This window comes from Erythrolamprus reginae, chromosome 3, assembly GCF_031021105.1.
Source record: "Erythrolamprus reginae isolate rEryReg1 chromosome 3, rEryReg1.hap1, whole genome shotgun sequence".
In the NCBI taxonomy this organism is placed as follows: Eukaryota; Metazoa; Chordata; class Lepidosauria; order Squamata; family Dipsadidae; genus Erythrolamprus; species Erythrolamprus reginae.
Window position 1 is genome coordinate 230,614,657 of NC_091952.1, and position 24,874 is coordinate 230,639,530.

General features: G+C 41.2%; 1 protein-coding gene across 1 annotated transcript in view; it reads left to right on the forward strand.

The window, feature by feature from the left end:
* The first annotated feature begins 8,705 nt into the window (after nucleotides 1-8,705).
* Nucleotides 8,706-24,874, forward strand: part of ATP6V1C1 (ATPase H+ transporting V1 subunit C1) — a 33,225-nt gene continuing 17,056 nt past the window's right edge. The window contains exons 1-7 of the mRNA XM_070748165.1: nucleotides 8,706-8,995; nucleotides 12,977-13,121; nucleotides 14,808-14,875; nucleotides 19,397-19,482; nucleotides 20,409-20,503; nucleotides 22,850-22,941; nucleotides 23,419-23,517. Of these exons, the coding sequence (XP_070604266.1) occupies nucleotides 12,990-13,121; nucleotides 14,808-14,875; nucleotides 19,397-19,482; nucleotides 20,409-20,503; nucleotides 22,850-22,941; nucleotides 23,419-23,517 (572 nt within the window). The 5' untranslated portion in view covers nucleotides 8,706-8,995; nucleotides 12,977-12,989. The remainder of the gene's footprint in view (nucleotides 8,996-12,976; nucleotides 13,122-14,807; nucleotides 14,876-19,396; nucleotides 19,483-20,408; nucleotides 20,504-22,849; nucleotides 22,942-23,418; nucleotides 23,518-24,874) is intronic.

Sequence of the window (24,874 nt, forward strand, 5' to 3'; positions counted from 1 at the left end):
AGGGCGGCATAAAAAAAATCAATCAATCAATCAATCAATCAAACAAACAAACAAACAAATAAATATTCCCCCCCCAGGACTTTAATAATATGCTTTTATCCAAGACTATTGTTTAAGAGTTACATAACAGAAACATAACATTTGAGGAAGCCTCGTCTTTTGCACATTTTTAAAAATACAATGATATTCCTATGCAGTTAATTATGGGGAAATCAATTACATTAATTGTCTGCACCAAAAAAAATATGCTTTTTTCTTCTCTCCCAAGTTGTTTACAATGCTGTTATGCTTTCTACTTTTGCTCCTTGTTACCGTGTTTATGATTGTTATATTTTATGTAAGTTTTTTCCCCTTGTTTTTATTGTTAAAACTGACAAATTTTCTAATCTGTTTGGTTTTTCATTTTGTTTTCTCCATCGGGTGTGTGAATTTAGAATAACTAAAATAATATTGTCTGTCTTCTGTTATAATGTTTTTGCTTCACTTAGTGACATGCTAACTGATTAAGCATTTTGATTAGCCTATTTGGGTTTTTTTTAACATTGGCTCTCTGAGTATATATATATGGGAGGAGCTTAATGCTTAATAATTTGATCCTGCAGCCTCTGCCTTGGGAGGAAGAGAATTAACCTCTAGGCCACAGGATCTCATCCTTTCAGCTTTGTACCAGCGAAGTGTTATATGTTTTTTTCTGTTGAATCACCCTGGTATATCCAAATATGGGAGGAGCTTAATGCTTCCTTAATGCTGCAGGATCAAATCCCAATAAGGGTATGGCTAACTGAAGAGAGGAAACAACCTCAAAATAGATCTTTACTAGTCTCCCTTCATTTTCAATTCAGCAAAAATATGTTACATATACAGAATATAGTTTGTCAGCTATAAAAAAATTGATTAACTGCCTTGGATAAGGGCCTGGGTTGGGCCGAGAGGCAAAAGGAAGCATTTCTGTATGTAGAGCATACAAAACATTTGCTAGACCAATTCTCAAATACAGCTCATCTGTCTAGAACCCGCACTACATATCGGACATTAATACAATTGATAGAATACAGAGATATTTCACAAGAAGAGTCCTCCACTCCTCTGTTTGCAATACCTTATGCCACCAGACTTGAAATTTTGGGTTTAGACAATTTAGAACTACACCACCTTATATCCGACCTAAGTGCAGCACATAAAATTATCTGCTACAATATTTATTTATTTATTTATTTATTTATTAGATTTGTATGCCGCCCCTCTCCATAGACTCGGGGCGGCTCACAACAATAACAAGAACAATGTAAGAACAAATCTAATAATTTAAAAAACACTAAAAAACTCATTATTAAAAGCAAACACACACACAAGCATTCCATGTATAAACTGTATAGGCCTGGGGGAGATGTGTCAGTTCCCCCATGCCTGACGGCAGAGATGGGTCTTAAGAACTTTACGAAAGGCAAGGAGGGTGGGGGCAGTTCTAATCTCCGGGAGGAGCTGGTTCCAGAGGGTCGGGGCCGCCACAGAGAAGACTCTTCTCCTGGGTCCCGCCAAATGACATTGTTTCGTCGACGGGACCCGGAGAAGGCCAACTCTGTGGGACCTAACCGGTCGCTGGGATTCGTGCGGCAGAAGGCGGTCCCAGAGGTATTCTGGTCCGATGCCATGAAGGGCTTTATAGGTCATAACCAACACTTTGAATTGTGCCCGGAAATTGATCGGCAACCAATGCAGACTGCAGAGTGTTGGTGTAACATGGGCATATCTTGGAAAGCCCATGATTGCTCTCACAGCTGCATTCTGCACGATCTGAAGTTTCCGAACACTTTTCAAAGGTAGCCCCATGTAGAGAGCATTACAGTAGTCGAACCTCGAGGTGATGAGGGCATGAGTGACTGTGAGCAGTGAGTATCCTGCCTGTCAATTACTAACGGTACTTAAATAATAAATGGCTGTGTATGATACAGTACTCAAACCAATGGAAAATTTGCAGATTACTGATAATCATTGTCATATACAAATGATAATCACATCTGCTTCATCATCTGAACTATTCATGGCCAAGGGAGTTTCCATGATTGTCAGGCTAGTTGCATATTTCCACCTCTACTGTATTTCAATGCGTGCCAACAACCAATTCTCTTTGTTTTCTCTCCCTTGTTATCTTTGCCCTCCTATCTCCAGTTTTCGGCTGATTCTTGCTCTAGATATTTTATTTGCCTATCCTTTTTACACCCAAAGCTGCTCTGGCTAATTTCAAAAGGCAAGGAATAAGCCAGAATTGTCCCATGTCTTTTGTTATCATCCAAGCAAAAATGTTTCTCATGTTTCTTTATTTTTCACATGTGTTATTAATCTATTTCCCAAATAAATCATGCTTAATTCTTGAGAACTTGCCTCCCAAAAAGTTATTTGCAGCACAGTGCTACAGATGTGAATGCAGAAAATGATACAATAAGATAGATGTATCTTACAAATACTGTAAGATAGATGTGTTGAATTGCATCCCTAATCCCTGTTGCCTGAGAATTTTTGCATTAGCAATGGTTCAAATGGAGTCTTAAGTAAACTTAAGACTCCATTTGACTAGTCACTGGTTTCAGATCATATTTTAGAAATTAGCTAGGTAGAATGTCCTTCCAAGCATGTGCTGCTTTGAAATGTTACTCTGCTTATGTTGTTTGAAACCTTTTGGCCACAGTTGAAAAGGAAGCTTGATCCCACAGCTGCTATGTCTGCATTAGTAGTATACTTTAAAAATGGACTTTCATTAGGATTGAAAGTGGAATTTTAGAAGCTGTATCTTCTTGCACAAATTCATTCATCAAAACTTAAAAAAAATAATAATGAAATAACGCTGTCTGATTAGGTGCCTATAAAACTAGTCTTACTGATTACCAAAGTTAGATTGTGCTTTGTTGCAATCTGAACTATGTACATACTTCCCGTTATTAATGTGAGAATAAATGGCAGCAACAGTAGTTACACAACTGTTTGCCAACTTTGGACTAGAGAGATTGCACATTTCAATCAGAGTGTTTAATTTTATGGGTGTGGGGGTTGGGTCATGAGAAGTTGGCATCAAGTGCGTCTGAAAACATCTTGGTGATGTTTTGATGTAAAAGGCTTTTTTGTAATGCTTGATAATTCAATTCAATTCAATTTATTAGATTTGTATGCCGCCCCTCTCCAAAGACTCGGGGCGGCTCACAACGATAATAAAAACAATATTCCAGCGAAAACAAATCTAATATTAAAAAGCACATAAAACCCTATCATATTTTAAAAAGCAAACAACATATACATACCCAAACATAAATATAAAAAAGCCTGGGGGAAAGGTGTCTCAACTCCCCCATGCCTGGCGGTATAGATGGGTCTTGAGTAATTTACGAAAGACAAGGAGTGTGGGGGCAGTTCTAATCTCCGGGGGGAGTTGATTCCAAAGAGCCGGGGCTGCCACAGAGAAGGCTCTTCCCCTGGGGCCCGCCAAATGACATTGTTTGGTCGACGGGACCAGGAGAAGGCCAACTCTGTGGGACCTTATCGGTCGCTGGGATTCGTGCGGTAGCAGGAGGTTCCGGAGGTACTCTGGTCCAATACTATACAGGGCTTTAAAGGTCATAACCAACACTTTGAATTGTGACCGGAAACTGATCGGCAGCCAATGCAGGCCACGGAGTGTTGCAGAAACGTGGGCGAATCTAGGAAGCCCCACGATGGCTCTCGCGGCCGCGTTCTGCACGATCTGAAGTTTCCAAACACTTTTCAGAGGTAGCCCCATGTAGAGAGCGTTGCAGTAATCGAACCTCGAGGTGATGAGGGCATGAGCAACTGTGAGCAGTGACTCCCTGTCCAAATAGGGCCACAACTGGTGCACCAGGCGGACCTGGGCAAATTGTTGAAATAGCGAAGGAGAAACATACCTGGACCTCTTTAGGATCTTTCAATTATTCTTGAAAGTAATTTGATTGAAATCTAGCAGTTTTAGGTCATTTCTTCCTGTACTTCCAGCTCAAGCATCTTTAATCTAAGCTCCATCTCTTGGGTACTCAAAAATAAACACAACGATGCAATATTAGAAAATTCATTACCTCTTAAAGAAGCAGTAGATAAAGATTCCAAAATGCTTTAAGAACTTGCTATAAGCACATTTACTTGTGTCTAAGGTAAAAACTCCATGTTTGTAGTACACGCATTCAGACAAATCAATACATTACAAATACACTGCTCAAAAAAACAAAGGGAACACTTAAACAACAGAATATATAACTCCAAGTATTAAATGAGAATATTTCATTCATTCAGATGAGGATGCGTTATTTGAGTGTTCCCTTAATTTTTTTTAGCAGTACAGTATAGTTATACTCCAATAGCTGCTTTGATAATCTTACTGAAACTATATCAATCAGGTGACAAAAAAGCCAATAGATAAGTAAACAATAAAAAACTCTTCTGGATTAATTAAAAATATTTTATTGACTGTGTTAAGGTTTCTTAAATTATGCTCTACTTATATAAAGTCAAAGAACACTTGATATTTTTCCATTTATTTCTGTAGAAAACTTGGCAACTGCTAATAAAGACATGAAAAAGGGATCAGTTATGTTAAATATGATTTTATCAGTCTCACACAAATAGTTTGGTTTGATAAGAAAAATCTAATTATAGCTACAAAAACTATCTTTTACTTAAAATAACATTGAGAACCAGTTTGGTATTAGGTTAGAAACTAGGAAACTGAGATTACTAATAATCGCGCTTTAGACAAAAGCCAACTAATCCAGGCAGTCACTAGAAGTCAAACATATGAGAAAAAAAATCTAATTCAATATTAATGAATTGAACAGATTCACAAACAGTCCCCTAGGTTTGTATACCCAATACCCTGTTGGCTTTGATTTGTAGTCAGAAACCTAATGTGCAGCATCCACAATGATGTTATACTGCTGAATTATCTCACATAAATTCTGCATCTGTGCCAAATATCAGATGTCTTTAGCGGTAAATAAGCTTTGAAATGATGAAATTGATTAAGTTTCTCTGAGCTGAAGTTGGTAAAATTTGGGTGGGGGGAGAGGATAAAAGTACCAACACAGGCATTCTAACTACTACTGTATTTTTTGGAGTATAAGATGCATTTTCCTGCCTAAGGTGAGACTCAGGTTTTATTCCAGTGCGTCTTATACTCGGGAAAATATGGTACTTTTCTTTCAAGCCTATCTCTAAATAAATTGCAGTTTAATGGTTCTAAAAAATTGCAGTTACATGGTTCTTGTGATTTAAAAAAAAACACAAGTGGGAAGACTTGTCTCTTTTAAGAAAGTGGACCGACCTGCAACTTGATGAGGATTATAAAATAGCTACCAGGCTCCTCTGGGCTTACAGCAATTGATATTTGTGGTTAGTCTTCAATAGTAGTCCTAATAGAGTACATTGCAACAATCTATAAGATAATCTAGAGATCATCTCTTATTTCATCATTGTATAGCCACCAATCTCATTAGATAGTTGATGTGGTTGACTGTTGACAGATTCCTGATCCAAATAGGGCTGCAACCAATGTAACAGGCTAGGGGTAAGCAAAGTTGGCTCTTCTATGACATGTGGACTTCAACTCCCAGAATTCCTGAGCTAACAGGATTGACTCAGGGAATTCTGGGAGTTGAAGTCCACCTATCATAGAAGAGCCAATCTTGCCTACCCCTGTACCAGGCCATAGTAGAGCAAAGGCAGCAGTGAACACAGCTTTCATTTATGGATCTAGGTGGAGTTATGAATCCAGGAACATCTCCAATTTGGTTTGAAAAAAACTACTTTTGTGGCAAAGCCAGCAGGAAAACAATTTAACCATTAAATCGATCCTGACTAAACAGTCACTTCCCAATGCTGGTAAATTCTCAGCTAGACTCTTACTGCCTCCATCCATTGGGTATGGATTTTCACAGTACATTGGTACCTCTACTTATGAACTTAATTCTTTCGGTGACTAGGTTCTTTAATAGAAAAGTTTGTAAGACGAAGCAATTTTACCCATAGGAATAAATGTAAAAGCAAATAATGTGTGCGATTGGGGAAACCACAGGGAGGGGGGGAGGCCCTGTTTCCTCCCAGGAGATTCCTAGAGGCCCCACGGAGGCTTCTCTCTGCCTTTTCCGGCCGTTTCCTCCCAGGAGATTCCTAGAGAGGCCCCATGGAGGCTTCTCCCTGCCTTTTCCGGTTAGTTTCGGAGGCTCAGATTTGTAAGTGGAAAATGGTTCTTGAGAAGAGGCAAAAAATCTTGAACACCCAGTTTTTATCTAGAAAAGTTCGTAAGTAGAGGCGTTTGTAGGTAGAGGTACCACTGTATTTCTGTTGGTTCTGCTTCATATATATGTTTATTTATTTATTTGATTTTTATGCCACCCTTCTCCTTAGACTCAGGGCGGCTTACAACATGTTAGCAATAACACTTTTTAACAGAGCCAGCATATTGCCCCCATAATCTGGGTCTTCATTTTACCCACCTCGGAAGGATGGAAGGCTGAGTCAACCTTGAGCCGGTGATGAGATTTGAACTGCTGACATACAGATCTACAGTCAAGCTTCAGTGGCCTGCAGTACAGCACTCTACCTGCTGCATCACCCCAGCTCTATATAGGATGCAGATAATTTTCACTGTTCTCTTATTGCTTCAAAAATCTGAGTACTGTAGACGTTGACATCTGTGAAAGACATTGACGTGATTCATAATTAAAGGTCATCCTTATCACTACAAAGGATAAGTATAGTTTATGCTGTAAAAATTCATATGTTGTCCTTTCCCTAGAAGAAGGGAAAAAATATCTATGCACACCAGAGGTAAAGTCAACCAAACCCCATTCTTGGTTTTCCACATTGTCATTTTTATTCCTTTATATGTTTTCTGATAAATATGTTGAATAGTATAAGGTGGGATCTGAGCCTTGTGGTGCCAGACATAAGGAAGATCATAGGCTCAATTATTCATCTTATTAACAACTATTGTCACTCAGGAATACAGTACTATGTTCTCAACTCTATGGGAACACAGTATTCTATGTCATTTAAAATAAGGTTTGCAAGCATTGGATTGCATCCATCATCTGATAATCAGAGATCTCTTTAAAAAATTTTACATCAATCTTGCCTTAAGTAGCATCCAGAAGGATGAAAAGAAAACTGTTTCTTCTAGTGCTCATTTATCTATTTATAATTTTTTCTAGTGCTCATTTATCATCCTGGTCAATGCTCCTCTGATGGTAATCAACTCCTCCCCTTTAAAGGGGAACCAGAAAAGAATCATTGGGCTAAAAGCTTTGAGAAGTGTCTTCTACCTTCAAAAAGGAAGTAATCACACTTTATCACTAGCTAGTAAGGAGCCCCAATAAAAGACAGATATACACCTATTTGTTGCAGGCTTTACAGATATTTGCTGTGTGAACATCTTAAAATCTTATCCCAACATTGGAAAACTCTAAGTAACTTCTGGCCTGTTTCACAGAGGATGGGAAACCAACACTGCTATATTAAGTAATCCTCACTTTACAACCACAGTTCAGCCTCAAATTTAAGTTAAGTGAGAAATTTGTTAAGTGAGTTTTATCTCATTTTACAACTCATTTGTTAAGTGACTCACTGCAGTTGTTAAATTATTAATATAATTGTTAAGTTAATCTTGTTTCCCCATTGTCTTTGCTTGTCAGAAGGTTGAAAAAGGGGATCCCAAAACCCTGGGACCCAGCCATTTCAGTGCCGTTGTAACTTCAAATGGTCATTAAATGAACTGTTGTAAGTTAAAGACTACCTGTAAATGTTGTCTTTTTTTTCTTTTTCTCTACACTTTTTTCTTTGTAATGTCTTCTTTAAAATTCTTTTGTCCTTTAAAAAAAAATATTTTGGCATTTTTGTATTTTTAAAACAAACCGAAAATTTTCCACACACACACACACACACACACACAGAATTCTAGATAACCATTGAGGTGTGGATTGACAAGCTCCTTGCAATTGTCACACTGGGGGGGGAAAATCACAAATAAAGTAATGAGAGAAAAAAAATCAGAGTCAGGAACAAGAGTGCGATCAAACATGGATGGATTTTGATTGCTATAGTTAGTATAACATAACAATATGGGGTATAATATTTATTTATACCTCAAGATTGACTAGCACAAAGCCAGCAAGCTAGTTTTTCATGTCTAATGTGGGACTATAACTCAACATCCCCCAGTTTTTAATTTGTTGCCTTAACCAAACTGCCTTTCATATGGTCAACAATTTATACTTTACAAATATAGTAAATTTTCTACAGTATCTGTCTCTTTACTCACAGCTGTAGTATTTTTTCTATTTTTTTCTGTATTTTGCTATATCTTTTCTTCTCTATACAGTTTGGATCTATGTTAATGAACTTAACAAACAAACAAACAAACAAACAAATACTTAATACTGTTTATCATTCTTCTTTTAAAAACAATACAAAAAATGGCCTCCAACCAGCAAACCCAACCAAGCTTCTCTTTCTCCCAATTTATTATTTTTACGACTATTGAGATGAGCAAAAACACAACAGGGAGCCACATGCCCTCCCCACCCGCACCACAAGCTCCTCAAAGGCAGGGCTTATCAACCTTGGCAACTTTACAGCCTGGAGGACTTCAGCTTCCAGAATTACCCAGCCAGCTTTGCTTTGCTTTTGCTGGCTGGGGAATTCTGGGAGTTGAAGTCCTCCAGGCTTAAAGTTGCCAAGGTTGGAGACGCCTGGCTCTTAAAGGCGAACCGACTCGGCTCCGGGTCGCCACACCGCCACAGGCACCCGCGCGTTTCTGTCACGCGGCGGCCGCTCCGACTGCGCCTGCCCAGCTCCTCCCGCGGCGCCTCGTGACGCTCGTTCACGTGTGTTTTCCGTCCCCCTCTCAGAGAGTCGCCGGTTTTCCTCGCGCTCGTTCCGCCTCCGCTGCGATTCGGGCCGGTCGCGGCTTCTTCTCCCCGCCCAGCTGCGCCTCGCGCCGGTAGGTAGGCAAGCAGGCAGGCAGAGGGGGTTTCGGTCGGTTTCCCGACCGGCGGCTGGGGTCGCTCGGCCGAGGAAGCGCCGGATTTGCTGAGCTGGAGAGAACCGCTCGGTCGCTTCGGAGGGGGAGGAAAGGAGGAAGCGAGCGGGAATTGCTTCTCTTCCGCGGCTTGGGAAATGTACCGCCGGGCGCGAGCCCCGCGGCAAGGACGTAGCTTTCCTCGGCAGAGGGACGTAGGACTACAGATCCCATTATCCCCCACAAGCAGGCTTGTTAGAGGGGCCGGAGGGGAGGAATAAGGCTGCCGTGGGGAATCATCCGACGGAGGAAAGACCGGGGAGCCTCTCTCTCTCTCTCTCCGTTGTCGCGGCTCTTGACATTTGCGCATCTTCCTGTGCCTAAGGCCGGCTCAGCCAGGGCTGGAAGGAGGAAAGGTTGATCCTTTGGACGGGTCGTGTTTGGGTCGAAGACGGGTGGCTTCAAAGTAGAGAAATCCCGGGCCCAGGGCTGGTGGCTTCCCTGCCTGTAATAATTGCATGTTCCCAGTGAATTTTTATGATTATGATTTAATAATAATAATAATAATAATAATAATAATAATTATTATTATTATTATTATTACAACATGCATGCATTGGCATCCTTCAGTCTTGAAAGACCAGGATACCATGGTGGTGGTATTATTATTATTATTATTATTATTATTATTATTATTATTATTATTATTACTATAGAATAGAATAGAATTCTTTCTTGGCCAAGTGTGATTGGACATACAAGGAATTTGTCTTGGTGCCTATGCGCTCAGCGTACATAAAATAAAAAGATACATTTGCCAAGAATCATGTGGTACAACACTTAATGATTGTGATAGGGGTCAAATAAGTAATGAAGAAACAATAGTAATAAAAATCTTAGGATGCAAGCAATAAGTTAGTCATACAGTCTAAGTGGGAGGAAAAGGATGATAGGAATGATGAGAAAAACTAGTAGAAATAGACGTGCAGATTTAGTAAAAGGTCTGACAGTGTTGAGGAAATTGTTTGTTAGGTTTATTTATTTATTATTATTATTATTATTAAGGTTCTCTTGCCCTCCCCCCCCACCCAAGGTCACCTTTAATTTCATAAACTAAGAGGGTTAGTAAGTTTACAAAGCAAATAGCTCTCACAGAGAATGTTCATGGGGAAGTTGGTATTACTATCATGTAGTGGGAAGTCAGCAGAAGAGAACAAGAAGTGTCAGTTGTCAGTAGATAGCAATAGCATTTAGATTTAGATTTATATATCGCTTCACTGTGCTTTACAGCCCTCTCTAAGCGGTTTACGATAGATTAAGCATATTGTCCCCCAATAATCTGGGTCTCACTTTACCAACCTTGGAAGGATGGAAGGTTGAGTCAACCTTGAACCTACTGAGATTCAATCTTCCAAACTGCTGGCAGCCGGTGATCAGCAGAAGTAGCTTGCAGTACAGCACTCTACCCACTGTGCCACCCAGGCTCTCTTGGTGACGCTGTGGTGAAGGTTAGAGTTGAGCGTCCTCACTCTGTTTACCTCCAAGTGCGAAGCGCGCGCTGTAATACACTACCTGAATGCTAAGGGCATGAGCGCTGCTGCGATGGGTGCCCAAGATTTGTGCGCAATGGGTGCCCAAGATTTTTCTCGCTGATTGCTGAGTTTTGAATTTTTGGGCTGAAGGAGAATGGGCATGGTGTCACTGCATTGATTGACGTATGCTGTCTGGAGTATGGTCATAAGGCCAAGTTTTGTCTCCTATCACTATACAGTTGAGAAAAAACGTGCCTTCAATCTCGAAATGGTCAATAAATTCTCGGGGTGGCACTGATTCTGTCGATTTTGCTTCAGTAAGCATTGGGGGCACCCATCACAGTAGTGTTTATGCTCTTAGCATTCGGGTAGCGTATTACAGTGCGCACTTCGCACTTTGGAGGGAAACGGAATGAGAATGCTCATCTGTAACTTTCACCACAATGCCAGTTGATGATCGATGGTATGTTGTGTGTATGTTTTTTAAATTATGGGTTTTTTAGTTTTTTAAATATTAGATTTGTATTTTACATTGTGTTCTACTATTGCTGTGAGCCACCCCGAGTCTACGGAGAGGGACGGCATACAAATTTAATAAATAAATAAATAAGTAACTAAGTAAGTAAGTAAATCAATCAATCAATCAATCAATCAATCAATCTACTGACCACTGCCTTCCTGCTACACGATAGTAATACCAACTTCCCCAGCAAACATAACTCGCGAGAGTTGGATGCTTTGTAACCTTACTTTCCTGATAACCCTGGTATGCAATGATCTCCCAGGGCATCCAAAATGAACTCAGTTCTTGGTTTGACCATCTTGAATCCTGCCTTTTATTTAACCCCAATATGGGGATGGTACATCTGAAATGTTTTTTTTGGGGGGGGGTGCTCTCTAGTCTTTCCTCCAGAAATCGTGGGTGTTTGAAGTTTTTAAGAAGAAACAGTCATATCTCTGAAATGGTTATAGGGTCTCCTGCTTGAGCAGAGGGTTGAACTAAAAGACCTCCAGGGTCCCTTCCAGCTCTATTTTGATTGATCTCTTATCTTCACATGGGCAGTCCAAAATATACTGCAAACTGATACAATAATGCCTTTTGTTAAGTGGGGTGTACTCACACATTTTTTTGTATAAATAAATTATTTCTCTTCTCATTTTGTTGACTTGATTAATTTTCTTGGTCACCTGCATTATTTATTGAGCTCTGGAAACTCAAGTCAATGTGCCTGGGTATTGTGAGGTAGATCCTTTATTCTTCCTAGGATATTGTGATTTCTATAAACCTTAATGATATTTTAATCAGGGGAGCAATAATTAATATTAGCTAGATTAGAAAATCATTTGGAAGAGTGAAGTGAAATATACTCTCTAGTATTTATGTGCAGATTTCCAGTACTCGCTTGGGTTAATTTAAGGCTCTAAATTTCTAGAATTAAGACAGAAAAGATAATACTGCATATTGCAGTGTTTCCCAACCTTGGCAACTTGAAGATATTTGGACTTCAACTCCCAGAATTCCTCAGACAGCTTTGCTTTGCTGGCTGGGGAATTCTGGGAGTTGAAGTACTCCAGGCTTTAAATTGCCAAAGACTGGAGACCGTCTGCTCTAAGGTTTGGGGGTCTTTAAGCCTGGCGGACTTCAACTCCCAGAATTCCCAAGCCAGCTTTGCTTTGCTTTTGCTAGCTGCGGAATTCTGGGAGTTGAAGTCCTCTAGGCTTAAAATTGTCCAAGGCTGGAAACCCCCTACTCTAAGGTTTGGGGGTCCTTAGGCCTGGAGGACTTCAACTCCCAGAATTCCCCAGCCAGCTTTGCTTTGCTTTTGCTGGCTGGGGAATTCTGGGAGTTGAAGTCCAGATATCTTCAAGTTGCCACGGTTGGGAAACACTGGCATTTTATATCCACACTAGAATAATAATGACTCTCTGTTATAGTTTCCTCTTTTCAAAGAATTGGGCTGGGCAGTTTAAAGTTCTGTTGCACTGATTCCCATTCTTCTCCTTTTTTAGAATTGCAGTTCCTTAAATAATATCAATGATAATACTGTACAGTTTAATTCTTAAAATGGTTCCAGTAGTTTATTTTCATTTTATTAATATAGCTTCAGTAGTATATTTTCATTGGGAAAAACCACCAAAAAGGAAATCACCCCTTCACTGTGCTGAATCAAACTATACTGTATAGGAAAAAAAATCTGGGTCTTAAAAGCACTGATTGTTCAGAATGTGTTAATCTACATGAATTTCAGGATGATAGCATTTTTAGCAAATGTGAAAAATTGCACATTATTTCCTTGAGAATTCCTCCTTAAAGACAATGGAGAAACTTAAGTGTTCAAAATGAATATTGTTGTTTTGTTGAATATTTTATTTTCTTCTTAACCCCCCACATCAAAAAAATTCACTCTATTTCCCAAAATAATCATTGCAGTAACGTGACCAAAATGACAGAGTTCTGGTTGATTTCTGCTCCTGGGGAGAAGACATGTCAGCAGACGTGGGAGAAGTTATGTGCTGCAACAATAAAAAATAATAACTTGTCCATCAATGCAAAATTTAACATTCCAGATTTAAAGGTAAAGCTGAGGGTTTTTTTCTGTTCACAATGTTACTGTTTAACTTGCAATTTAAATTAAGGGTTTTTTTTAGATAATAAGATGAATAGATCGAATTCATTTTGATAAAGCATATTATACAGCTATATTAATTTATATTGAAGATATTAATTGTAAATTATTATTTAACTCACAAAGTGCAACTTAAGATAGTGTAGAAATATCTTATTGGGCTGTGTAATGCTTTGTGTTTCATTTGGGAGAACTTGTATAAAAATGGCAGTTGTGGCTTTTGTCATTCATTATAGCAGCGATTATCTCTTTCGAAGATTGCGGGGTTGCTGTAGAGATGTTTGAATCCCCAGCATTGCACAAGTTCAACACCAGTAAAGAGTTCCTTTTTCTAAAAATAATTAATTTATCTCCCTGGTTATTGTCTTGTGTACAACATCCATACATGTAATCAAAGCTAATTGTTCTGACCAATTCAGCCATTCAACTTTTAATTATACATACATACTAAGCTTACATTGCATATTGTGCATTGTACAATACATGAAAACAGTTCTATGCTTGGAACTGAGCATATTACATTGGCTGATCATCGGCTGCCAGCAGTTTGGCAGATCAAATCTCAGTAGGCTCAAGGTTGACTCAGCCTTCCATCCTTCCAAGGTCGGTAAAATGAGGAACCAGATTGTTGCGGGCAACGTGCTTACTCTCTGTAAACTGCTTAGAGAGGGCTGTAAAGCACTGTGAAGCGGTATATAAGTCTAAATTCTATACTATTCATAGCTGTCTATGTAATTCAGTAGTGTGTAACTTATAAGGTCCCAGTATTTCAGACAAGTATTTTTTTTACAATCTTGCTTCCAGAGTTAGCAATGGAACCACTGACCTTTTGTTCATATGCTATGTGCTTCTTCCCATCTGGTTTGCAGTAATGAGCACTGGGTTTTACTAACATATGAAATAGCGTTTTTATACTGTGTGAAATAGTTTTAAATTTGATGAAAGTTTTCAATGATGTAATTTTTATTATGTTGGATTTAGACATGATAAAAAAAATCTGTAGGTTGCCATCTGCTCTACATTTTTGAAACTCACCGTATTTTTTCGGACCGTAAGACGCACCAGGTTTTCGACGAGTTAAGTAAGGAAAAAAAGGATTTGTCCTCCCTGGCCTCCAGGAGCACTCTGCAGGCCTCCCAAATCTCTGCGCACCATGTTTTTTGTAAGAACAGGTGAAAAATGGGCCTGTTTTGCAAAAAACAGAGCGAACAGAGGATTTGGGAGGCCTGCAGCGTGTTTGTGACTGGGGGAAGGCAAAAACACCCCCATTTTTTGCAAAAAAAGGTGAAAAATGGGCCATTTTCCACAAAAAACTTTTTGCCTGCCTCCAGAAGTACTCTGCAGGCCTGCCAAACCCTCTCTGCACCCCATTTTTTGCGAAAGAAGGGCCCATTTTTTGCAAAAATGGGACATGGGGCGGGGCTTCGGAAGGCCAAAAATAGCTGTATTCAGTGTATAAGGACACATCTACATTTCCACTCTTTTGGGGGGGACGTGGGTCTTATACTCTGAAAAATACGGTAATCCTATTATACTGAATAAGAACTTACTTATGATAATGCGTAGCCTTCTCTTTTTGTCTCAGTTTCTTTTATATTTTTGCATATTTTTCTAAATAATTCTTTCCCTCCTTAGGTTGGCACTCTTGATGTCTTAGTTGGTTTATCTGATGAGCTGGCTAAACTGGATAACTTTGTGGAAGGGTAATCACTACTTTTTCATATATCTGCAATTTATAACTTCTGCACGGTTATTCTGTGCCAAACTGAGCATGACATTCTAAGTGCTGTTGTTTTAGCTTCACTAGTTAGTGACAGTAAAAATTCCTTCAAATTATACTGGTAATCCTTGACTTATGATCATAGTCGGAATTAGAATTTCTTAAAAAGACATAGTTAAGTGAATTGCCCCTGATTTTTGCCATGGGCTGAATCTCTGCAATTGTTAAGTGAATCATGCAAATGTTAAGTGAATCTACATTGACTGCTTATTGGAAGCTGTCTGGGAAGACCATAATTGGGGGAAAGATTAAAAGCAACATGAGAAAATATTATTTTACTGAAAGTGTAGTAGATCCTTGGAACAAACTTCCAGCAGACAGGGTTGGTAAATCCACAGTAACTGAATTTAAACATGCCTGGGATAAACATATATCCATTGTAAGATAAAATACAGGAAATAGTATAAGAGCAGACTAGATGGACCATGAGGTCTTTTTCTGCCGTCAGTCTTCTATGTTTCTATAATATGATCCCAGAAAGCTGCTACCATTGTAAATACATGTTGGTTGCCAAGTGTCCTGATTTTTATCACTTGACCTTCCTGATGCTATGACAGTTGTAAATGCAGAGATCACTCATAAGTCACTTCTTAAAGTGCCACTGTAACTTTGAAAGATTGTTAAACAAATACCTGCAGGTTATTGACTATCTTTACAGTCAAATAATACACTGCTCAAAAAAATAAAGGGAACACTCAAAGAACACATCCTACATTTGAATGAATGAAATATTCTCATTGAATACTTTGTTCTGTACCAAGTTGAATGTGCTGACAACATGTGAAATTTATTGTCAATCAGTGTTGCTTCCTAAGTGAACAGTTTGATTTCACAGAAGTTTGATTTATTTTATTTATTTATTTATTTATTTATTTATTTATTTATTTATTATTTAGATTTGTATGCCGCCCCTCTCCGCAGACTCGGGGCGGCTCACAACAGAATAAAAACAATTTACAGTGATCTCTCGGTTAGCGCGGGGGTTACGTTCCAAGACCTCCCGCGCTAACCGATTTCCGCGTTATATTGGATGCGGAAGTAAAACCACCATCTGCGCATGTGCGCCATTTTTTTTTCATGGCCGCACATGCGCAGATGGTGGAGTTTGCGTGTGGGCAGCGGGGAAGACCAAGGGAAGATTCCTTCAGCCGCCCAACAGCTGATCTGCTCCGCAGCGCGGAAGCAGCGAGGAGCCGAAGATGGGGTAAAGGCAAAGGGGAAACCCCATCTTCGGCTCCTCGCTGCTGCCGCGCTGCAGAGCGGATCAGGTGTTGGGCGGCTGAAGGAACCTTCCCTTGGTCTTCCCGCTTGCCGCTTGCCGCTTGCCAGTCCACACACGCCCCCCTGGATGAGCCGGCCACAGGGGCGAGGGGTGGGGATGAAGGGGCAGGACTTCCCGGGCGGAAGGCATGCTCGGCTCTGCCGCTCCATCCTCTTTCGGCCGAGCCTCCCCGGCCAAGCAGCCAGGGAAGTCGAGCCAGGCGTGGCGGCGGCAGCGCTGCTTCTCCGGTCGCCCGGTCCTCTCCTGCCTCCTGCGCCGATGTTCCCCGCTGTGACGGAAGGCAGTCGCTTGGCTAGGGAGGCTCGGCCGAAAGGGGCTGGAGCGGCAGAGCCGAGCACGCCTTCCGCCCGGGAAGTCCTGCCCCTTCATCCCCACCCCCTCGCCCCTGTGGTCGGCGGGGATGAAAGGGCAGGACTCCCTGGGTGGAAGGCGTGCTCGGCTCTGCCGCTCCAGCCGCTTTCGGCCGAGCCTCCCTAGCCAAGCGACTGCCTTCCGTTGCAGCGGGGAACATCGGCGCAGGAGGCAGGAGAGGGACCGGGCGACCGGAGAAGCAGCGCTGCCGCCGCCACGCCTGGCTCGACTTCCCTGGCTGCTTGGCCGGGGAGGCTCGGCCGAAAGCGGCTGGAGCGGCAGAGCCGAGCACGCCTTCCACCCAGGGAGTCCTGCCCTTTCATCCCCACCCCTCGCCCCTGTGGTCGGCGGGGATGAAAGGGCAGGACTCCCTGGGTGGAAGGCGTGCTCGGCTCTGCCGCTCCAGCCGCTTTCGGCCGAGCCTCCCCGGCCAAGCAGCCAGGGAAGTCGAGCCAGGCGTGGCGGCGGCAGCGCTGCTTCTCCGGTCGCCCGGTCCTCTCCTGCCTCCTGCGCCGATGTTCCCCGCTGCGACGGAAGGCAGTCGCTTGGCTAGGGAGGCTCGGCCGAAAGCGGCTGGAGCGGCAGAGCCGAGCACGCCTTCCACCCAGGGAGTCCTGCCCTTTCATCCCCGCCGACCACAGGGGCGAGGGGTGGGGATGAAGGGGCAGGACTTCCCGGGCGGAAGGCGTGCTCGGCTCTGCCGCTCCAGCCGCTTTCGGCCGAGCCTCCCCGGCCAAGCAGCCAGGGAAGTCGAGCCAGGCGTGGCGCTGGCTGTCAACTTTTCTTTTTAGCACTGGGGAGGCAAGTCAGCTCCTGCCCAGTTTTAAAAAGAAAAGTTGACAGCCAGCGATTGTTCTGCTGCCGCCAGCATGGCCTGGCTGGCAGCGGAAGATGTAACGGAGCCCACGGGGGATTCGCCTTCCTCCCACCCGCAGCCGAGACTGATTGTGGGCTCCTTCGCAACCTCGGAGAGCTTCCGGGGCATGAAAGCTCACGAAAACCAGGAAGCTCTCCGAGGTTGCGAAGGAGCCCACGATCAGTCGGCTGCCGGCGGGAGGAAAGCGAATGCCACGGGGCTGGGCTCGGCTCCCCCCTCGGCTCCCCCCCTTACCAGCCCCACCGCGGAAGGCTCCATTCTGTTCCCTGCCGGCCCGATTGAGCGGCCGGCGGTCTCCATTCAGGGAACAGAATAAAAAAAAAATTATTTTTTAATATTTTATTTTTTTAAATAATATTTTTTGAAAAACCGCGTTGCAGCATTTCGCGCTAATCGAGAACGCGCAAGTCGAGGGACCACTGTATAACAAATCCAAATATAATTTAAGATATTTTAAAAAACCCGGTTTGATTTTAAAAAACCCATTTACTTGGGGTTATATTTTGTTGTTGAAGTGTTCCCTTTATTTTTTTGAGCAGTGTATATTTAATAATATAACTCATGATTTGTACTTTGACAAATTGGAAACATTTTCAAATAAAATTTCTGATGTTTGTTCAAAGTGCAAGGTAGTAGGGTTATTTGAGCACAATATTAGCTTGGAGAATCGAGAAAGTTATTGAAAACTTTCTAATTTATCAGTATGCCAACTTTTAAGTATTTGCAGTTTTGTTAATGCCCGAGGCTGTCTGTTGCGCTAGAAGTTTCAACTAATGAACTGTTAAGCCTGATATGTTTCGGATTCAGTCAACTGTAGGAAACAGAATGTATAAATGGATTAAATATTGTTTAAAAGGGGGATAGTAGAACTGAAGAAATAACAGAGACATTTATTGGGACAGACAGCAGTTCTTAATGATAAAGACTACCTGACTTATATTTTAAACCAGTGATTTTCAACCTTTTTTGAGCCGCGGCACATTTTTTACATTTACGAAACCCTGGGGCACATTGAGAGGGGGGGGGGGGGTGGCTAAAAAAAGTTTGGACAAAAAAATTCTCTCTATATCTCTTCCTCCCCTTCACTCTATTTCTTTCTCCCTCCCTCTTTCTCTCCCTTCCTTTTTCTTTCTCTCTCTCCATCCCTCTTTCTTTCTCTTCCTTCCTTCCTCTCTTTTTTGCTCTCTTTCTCTCTCCCTCCCTACTTCCCTCTATGTTTTTCTCTCTCTCCTTCCCTCCCTCTCTCTCTCTTTCTCTTGTTTTCTCTCTCTCTCTTGTTCTCTTTCTATCTCTCTCTCGCTCTTTCTCTCTTGCTTTCTCTCTCTCTCTTGCTTTCTTTCTCTCTTGCTTTCTCTCTCTCTTACTTTCTTTCTCTCTTTTTTTCTCTCTCTCTTGCTTTCTTTCTCTCTGAGCTTCGCGGCACACCTGACCATGTCTCGCGGCACACTAGTGTGCCACGGCACACTGGTTGAAAAACACTGTTTTAAACTATGGACTCTAGAAGAACATAACAAGCCGCTTTAGCCAAGTTAGACCACTAGGGCCATCTAGTGGCATGTCTTCATACTGACTGGGAATAGCTCTCCTGCAGCGATTCCCAATCTGGCTGGTACTAGGGACCGGTTTTGTGAAAGACAATTTTTCCATGGACCAGGGGAGGGATGGTTTATCACACAGCCTAATTCCCCATGCATGTGCAGATAAAACTTTGTTCACTCACCTGCTGCTTGCGTGGTCTGGTTTCTAGCAGACCACAGGCTAGTACCAGTCGATGTCCCAATGGTTGTGGACCCCTGCTCTCCTGGATATCAGACAGAGATGCTAGGAATTAAACTGGGAGACTGATTGTCTTTTGTAATGCAAAGGAAAAAAGAAACAATAAATATATATTATTTAAGATATAAATCTTAAATCTTTCCCATTCTGGTCTTCAGGGCTGTCAAGAAGGTGGCTCAATATATGGCTGATGTGTTGGAAGACAGCAGAGATAAAGTTCAGGAAAACCTTCTGGCCAATGGAGGTAATTTTGTCCTGCTATTGCAATGTATTTGAATGCTGAGGGTTGAGTATATAGAAGACTATCCTTTAATTCTTATGTGGAAAATAAATCAGTTCTGAAAGAAATCTTTTTTGGCATAAAAGCAACACAAACAATAAAATAGCCTTTATCTTGTATTTGTAGTGTCATAAACAGAATCCTGAGAATCAGTTTTGTACAGTAGTTAAAACATCAGACTAGAACTCCGGAGACTTTCAATTATTTTCTGCCTTGGGCGCAAAGCCAATTGTGGGACCTCTCAGCCCTAGAAAGGAGACAATGGCAATGTACTTTTGAAAAACTTCATCTAGAAAACGGCAAAGATTTATCCAGACAATCTCTTGAGAATCAGACATGATTGAACAGAAGAAAAGGAACATAATACATTTGGTTAGATATGTATGTCTGATTAAGAATGGGGTTTTTAAAATGTTTTTAAATTATTAGATTTGTTATGAATTGTTCTATTGCTGTTGTGAGCCGCTCCAAATCTACGGAGAGGGGCGGCATACAAATCTAATAAATAAATAAATTCTCCATGATACAATTCAAAATAAATTTTCAGAATCCACCAAACTAATTTCTAAAAGGTACAATGCCAATATGATAATCAAAAGTCAAAGAAGATTTTTGTCTTCAATTAGGCAAAAATAAAGCTATAAAAGCTATAGATGAGGAAGATTCTTTCATTATTTCTACATAGACATAATAAGAATTTTTTCCTCATTATTTCTACAGTAATATACCATAATAGAATTGTTCTTGTATGGACCAAAATTGGCCTATGCGCTTTAAGGTGGTTACATTGTATTCTGTTCCATCTTTATTTTAAGTAATTATTTCTTAAATGTATTTGTAGGATGTATGGGTTTGCTTATTTAACTCAATATTTAATCGTTTCCCCCCAGTTGATTTGATCACCTACATAACAAGATTCCAGTGGGATATGGCTAAGTATCCAATCAAACAGTCTCTGAAGAATATTTCAGAAATAATTGCTAAGGTAAGATTATATGCGTAAAAGACTATTGAGCTTGTATGCTAATTATTAATATATGATGACTATATATCCTATATACCATAAAGTGAAAATATTTTACATATTCAGGATTATTTTATTTTCAAAATACAGTACATATATCACATATAAGTTTGCATTACATAGTTTTCCTGGGAGTAAATCCAACTGAAATATGCCGCACGAATCCCAGAGACCGGTTAGGTCCCACAGAGTTGGCCTTCTCCGGGTCCCATCGACTAAAAAATGTCGTTTGGCGGGACCCAGCAGAAGAGCCTTCTCTGTGGCGGCCCCGACCCTCTGGAACCAGCTGCCCCCGGAGATTAGAACTGCCCCACCCTCCTTGCCTTTCGTAAAGTTCTTAAGACCCATCTCTGCTGTCAGGCATGGGGGAACTGAAACATCTCCCCCGGGCCTATGCAGTTTATACATGGTATGTTTGTGTGTATGTTTGCTTTTAATAATGGGGTTTTTAGTGTTTTTTAAATTACTAGATTTGTTCTTATATTGTCTATGTTATTGTTGTGAGCCGCCCCGAGTCTACGGAGAGGGGTGGCATACAAATCTAATAAATAATAATAATAATAATTTTTTAAAATGTATAGATTTCGGTATGAACTTTAGTACTTCTCATTTTGTTCAGTTTTTCTATAAATGTGTGTTTGCCTAATATACAATATATATAATTTATATTGCTGTGCTACCTTAGATTATTAGTTATTTCATTTTTTGCTAACTATTCTCCCTTCTGTTGAATGTGAGGTTTTAAAACTGCAGTACTTACCACTAGACATGTGCAAGATCTTGAGATTTCGGGAATGGAGCATTCTGAAAAATTCCAGAATGTTCTGAATCTTGGAACTGCCAAATTGGTTAGGAAGCAGAGAAACGGAATATTGAAATATCCTGCAGAAGACTCCATTCCTGAATTCCTACTGCAGTTCATGAATGGAATCCTGTTTACTAAAACAGTGAAAATTTGCACGACAATTTTCAGTGTAATTTTTATTGAAATAATTTGGCCTTGTTTCTTAAATATACATGCAAATATATAGATTATTTAAGTTAAAAAGTGTTTTTCAGAGTGGTACCCTCAAAGTACGCTTAAAACTTTGACAATGTGTATTGCCTTTGACAAGAGTTTTAATACAGAAACATCAAGTGGGTAACCTTGTTGCAAGGAAACATTGGTTTGTTGCTTCTGTCTGACAATAGTTTTCTATAGCAATTAAAGTAGGAAAAACATCACAAAATGCAAAAGATTTTGAGCATAATAATTTTTTAAATTACAAAGTGCTCAAAATCATATTTCCTGATAATATTTCCTAGTTCATTTCTAAAAACAAGAATCAATGAAGTTCAGTCTATTAATTTGAGTGCTTTGTCTCATTTTTTAATGTTTATTCTTTCCCTTTATCTGGCTCCTTACAATTAGTAATAGGTTTTATAGACATACAGTGATCCCCCGAGTTTCGCGATCTCGATCATTGCGAAACGCTATATCGCGATGTTTCCACCCGATGACGTCACTCCCTTCCTTTGTCATCTTTCTTTCTCTCTCTCTTTCTCTATCTTGCTTCTTCCTCTCTCACACTCTCTTCCTCCCTCTCTCACCTCTTTCTTTCCTTCTCTCTCTTTCTCTATCTCTCCCCCTCTTGCTCTCGAGCGGCAAGCGAGCAGCCGGGCGGGCGGGCGAACGGGCAAGCGGCAAGCGAGCAGCCGGGCGGCGCGGGCGAACGGGCAAGCGGCAAGCGAGCAGCCGGGCGGGCGGGCGAACGGGCAAGCGGCAAGCGAGCAGACGGGCGGACGGTGCGAACGGGCAAAGCGGCAAGCGAGCAGCCGGGCGGGCGGGCGAACAGGCAAGCGGCAAGCGAGCGGCCGGGCGAGCGGGTGACGGGCAAGCGGCAAGCGGTCTTGGGGTTTCCCCTTTGCCTGGGCGGCGGGAAGACCCAGGGAAGGTTCCTTCGGCCGCCCAACAGCTGATCTGCTCCGCAGCGCGGCAGCAGCGAGGAGCCTGGGCAACGGGGAAACCCCATCTTCGGCTCCTCGCTGCTGCCGCGCTGCGGAGCAGATCAGCTGTTGGGCGGCCGAAGGGTCTTCCCCGCCGCCCACACGCAAACTCCACCATCTGCGCATGTGTGGCCATGGAAAAAGGGGCGCGCATGCGCAGATGGTGTTTTTACTTCCGCACCACTACATCCCGAAATATCGATTATCGCGAGGGGTCTTGGAACGGAACCCTCGCGATAATCGGGGGATCACTGTATTTAATTTTGGTCTCTCCTTACGTCTAAGACACAGGTCCTAATCAGGTTTATTTTCCTTCCAAAGGGAGTGACTCAAATTGATAATGATTTAAAGGCCAGGGCATCTGCATACAACAGCCTAAAAGGCAACCTTCAGAACTTGGAAAGGAAGAATGCGTAAGTTACCTTGTTTTGTAAGATTGTCTCAGAGCTGGATGATCAATTGGACATATATTCAAATTCTTGAAAGCTATTCTGCCTCTTGAACTTTAAAACACAAGTTCTGAATACGAATGCAACCTTCTATACCTAGACGGTAAAGGAGCATTAAATGCTGTGCCTGCTTTATAGAATGTCTTTTAACCTCACTAACCTCATTGTAATCAAATCTAATCAAATGTAAGTATAAATCTATAAAGATCTATTGAGTTTCCCAGAATGTACTATAGAAAGAATTACGTCAATAATGTTAATTTCCCAAAGGCGGGGGAGGGAGATTTGTGGAAAGTTTCACTCTCCACCTGAATCGCACTCATGTCATAAGCATTGAGGCACTTCCGGGTTGAGCTCCACCTGAATGAATAGAACTTACTGTATATCCATTTAAAGATTAAAGTAGAACACTCACTTCCTCATCTTTTTCTGCTTTGACAGGGGAAGTTTGCTAACAAGAAGTCTGGCTGAAATTGTGAAGAAAGATGACTTTGTACTTGATTCTGAGTACTTAATTACATTGTTAGTAGTTGTACCAAAGTAAGTCAATAGTTTCGTTCCTAAAAAAAAAAAAAAGAACAGGCAAGGAAAGTCCAAGAGGAGAAAGAGTTTCTTGTTCATTGAAAGATTTAAACAAAGTTATTATTATTATTATTATTATTATTATTATTATTATTATTATTATTTATTAGATTTGTATGCCGCCCCTCTCCGTAGACTCGGGGTGGCTCACAACAGTGATAAAGAACAATATGTATTGACAAATCTAATAATTTAAAATCTAAAATAGCAATAGTACATTTAAAAAATCTAAAAACAAGGAACCCCAGTATAAAAAACATACATACAGTCATATGCACTAAAACTACATAGGCAGGGGGAGATGTCTCAGTTCCCCCACGCTTGACGACAGAGGTGGGTTTTGAGGAGTTTACGAAAGGCAAGGAGGGTAGGGGCAGTTCTAATCTCTGGAGGGAGCTGATTCCAGAGGGTCGGAGCCGCCACAGAGAAGGCTCTTCCCCTGGGTCCCGCCAGATGACATTGTTTAGTCGACGGGACCCAGAGAAGGCCAACTCTGTGGGACCTGACCGGTCACTGGGATTCGTGCGGCAGAAGGCGGTCTCGCAGGTATCCTGGTCCGGTGCCAAGTTGTCACATGTATAAATTAAAGGCATGTTTGAAAATGTGGAACATCTTTTAAAAATAGCAGATTTCCCCCAGTTTCAATAGATGGACTCTGAAAAGATTTGTACAATCTTAAGAGAAACTATAGTACATATAGTCAACCCTTAGTGACTGTAATTGGGACTGACAATTCCATCTGTAAGCAACATAGTCATTCGGTGAATTACGTGATCGTGCCTGACTTATCTCAGTTTCCCTGTGATAGTTAAGCCAGTCACCAGTGGTTGTTGAGCATGATGTCACATGCCTTGATTTGTGACTTATTGCCAACTTCTTCATTGACTTTGTTCACTGGAAGCCAGGTGTGAAGATTACAATTGGGGATTGTATGACCATAGAGATGCGGTGAATATCCAACATTTAAGGATCAGTCATAATCCTACTTTCCCAATAGTGTTGTAAGTTGGAACAATTACTAAATTGGGTAGTCATTAACCAAGGACTACTCATATAGAGCAATCTTGTAATTAATCAAAAATATGGTTCCATATAAATTGAAATTATTATTATAATAATAAAATATACAGTACATCTTTAAATTTAAATAAGTCACAAAATCACATCAAGGTGCAATTCCACTTACTGAGTTGCTTGACTTGTTTATCTGCTAGTTTGTAGTTGTAGAATTTACCAAAATTAGTCTGAATTTTACTTCTTAGAACTTTATTATCGTTGTCTAAATTTTACACCCCTCCCCAGTAATTTCAGTAAA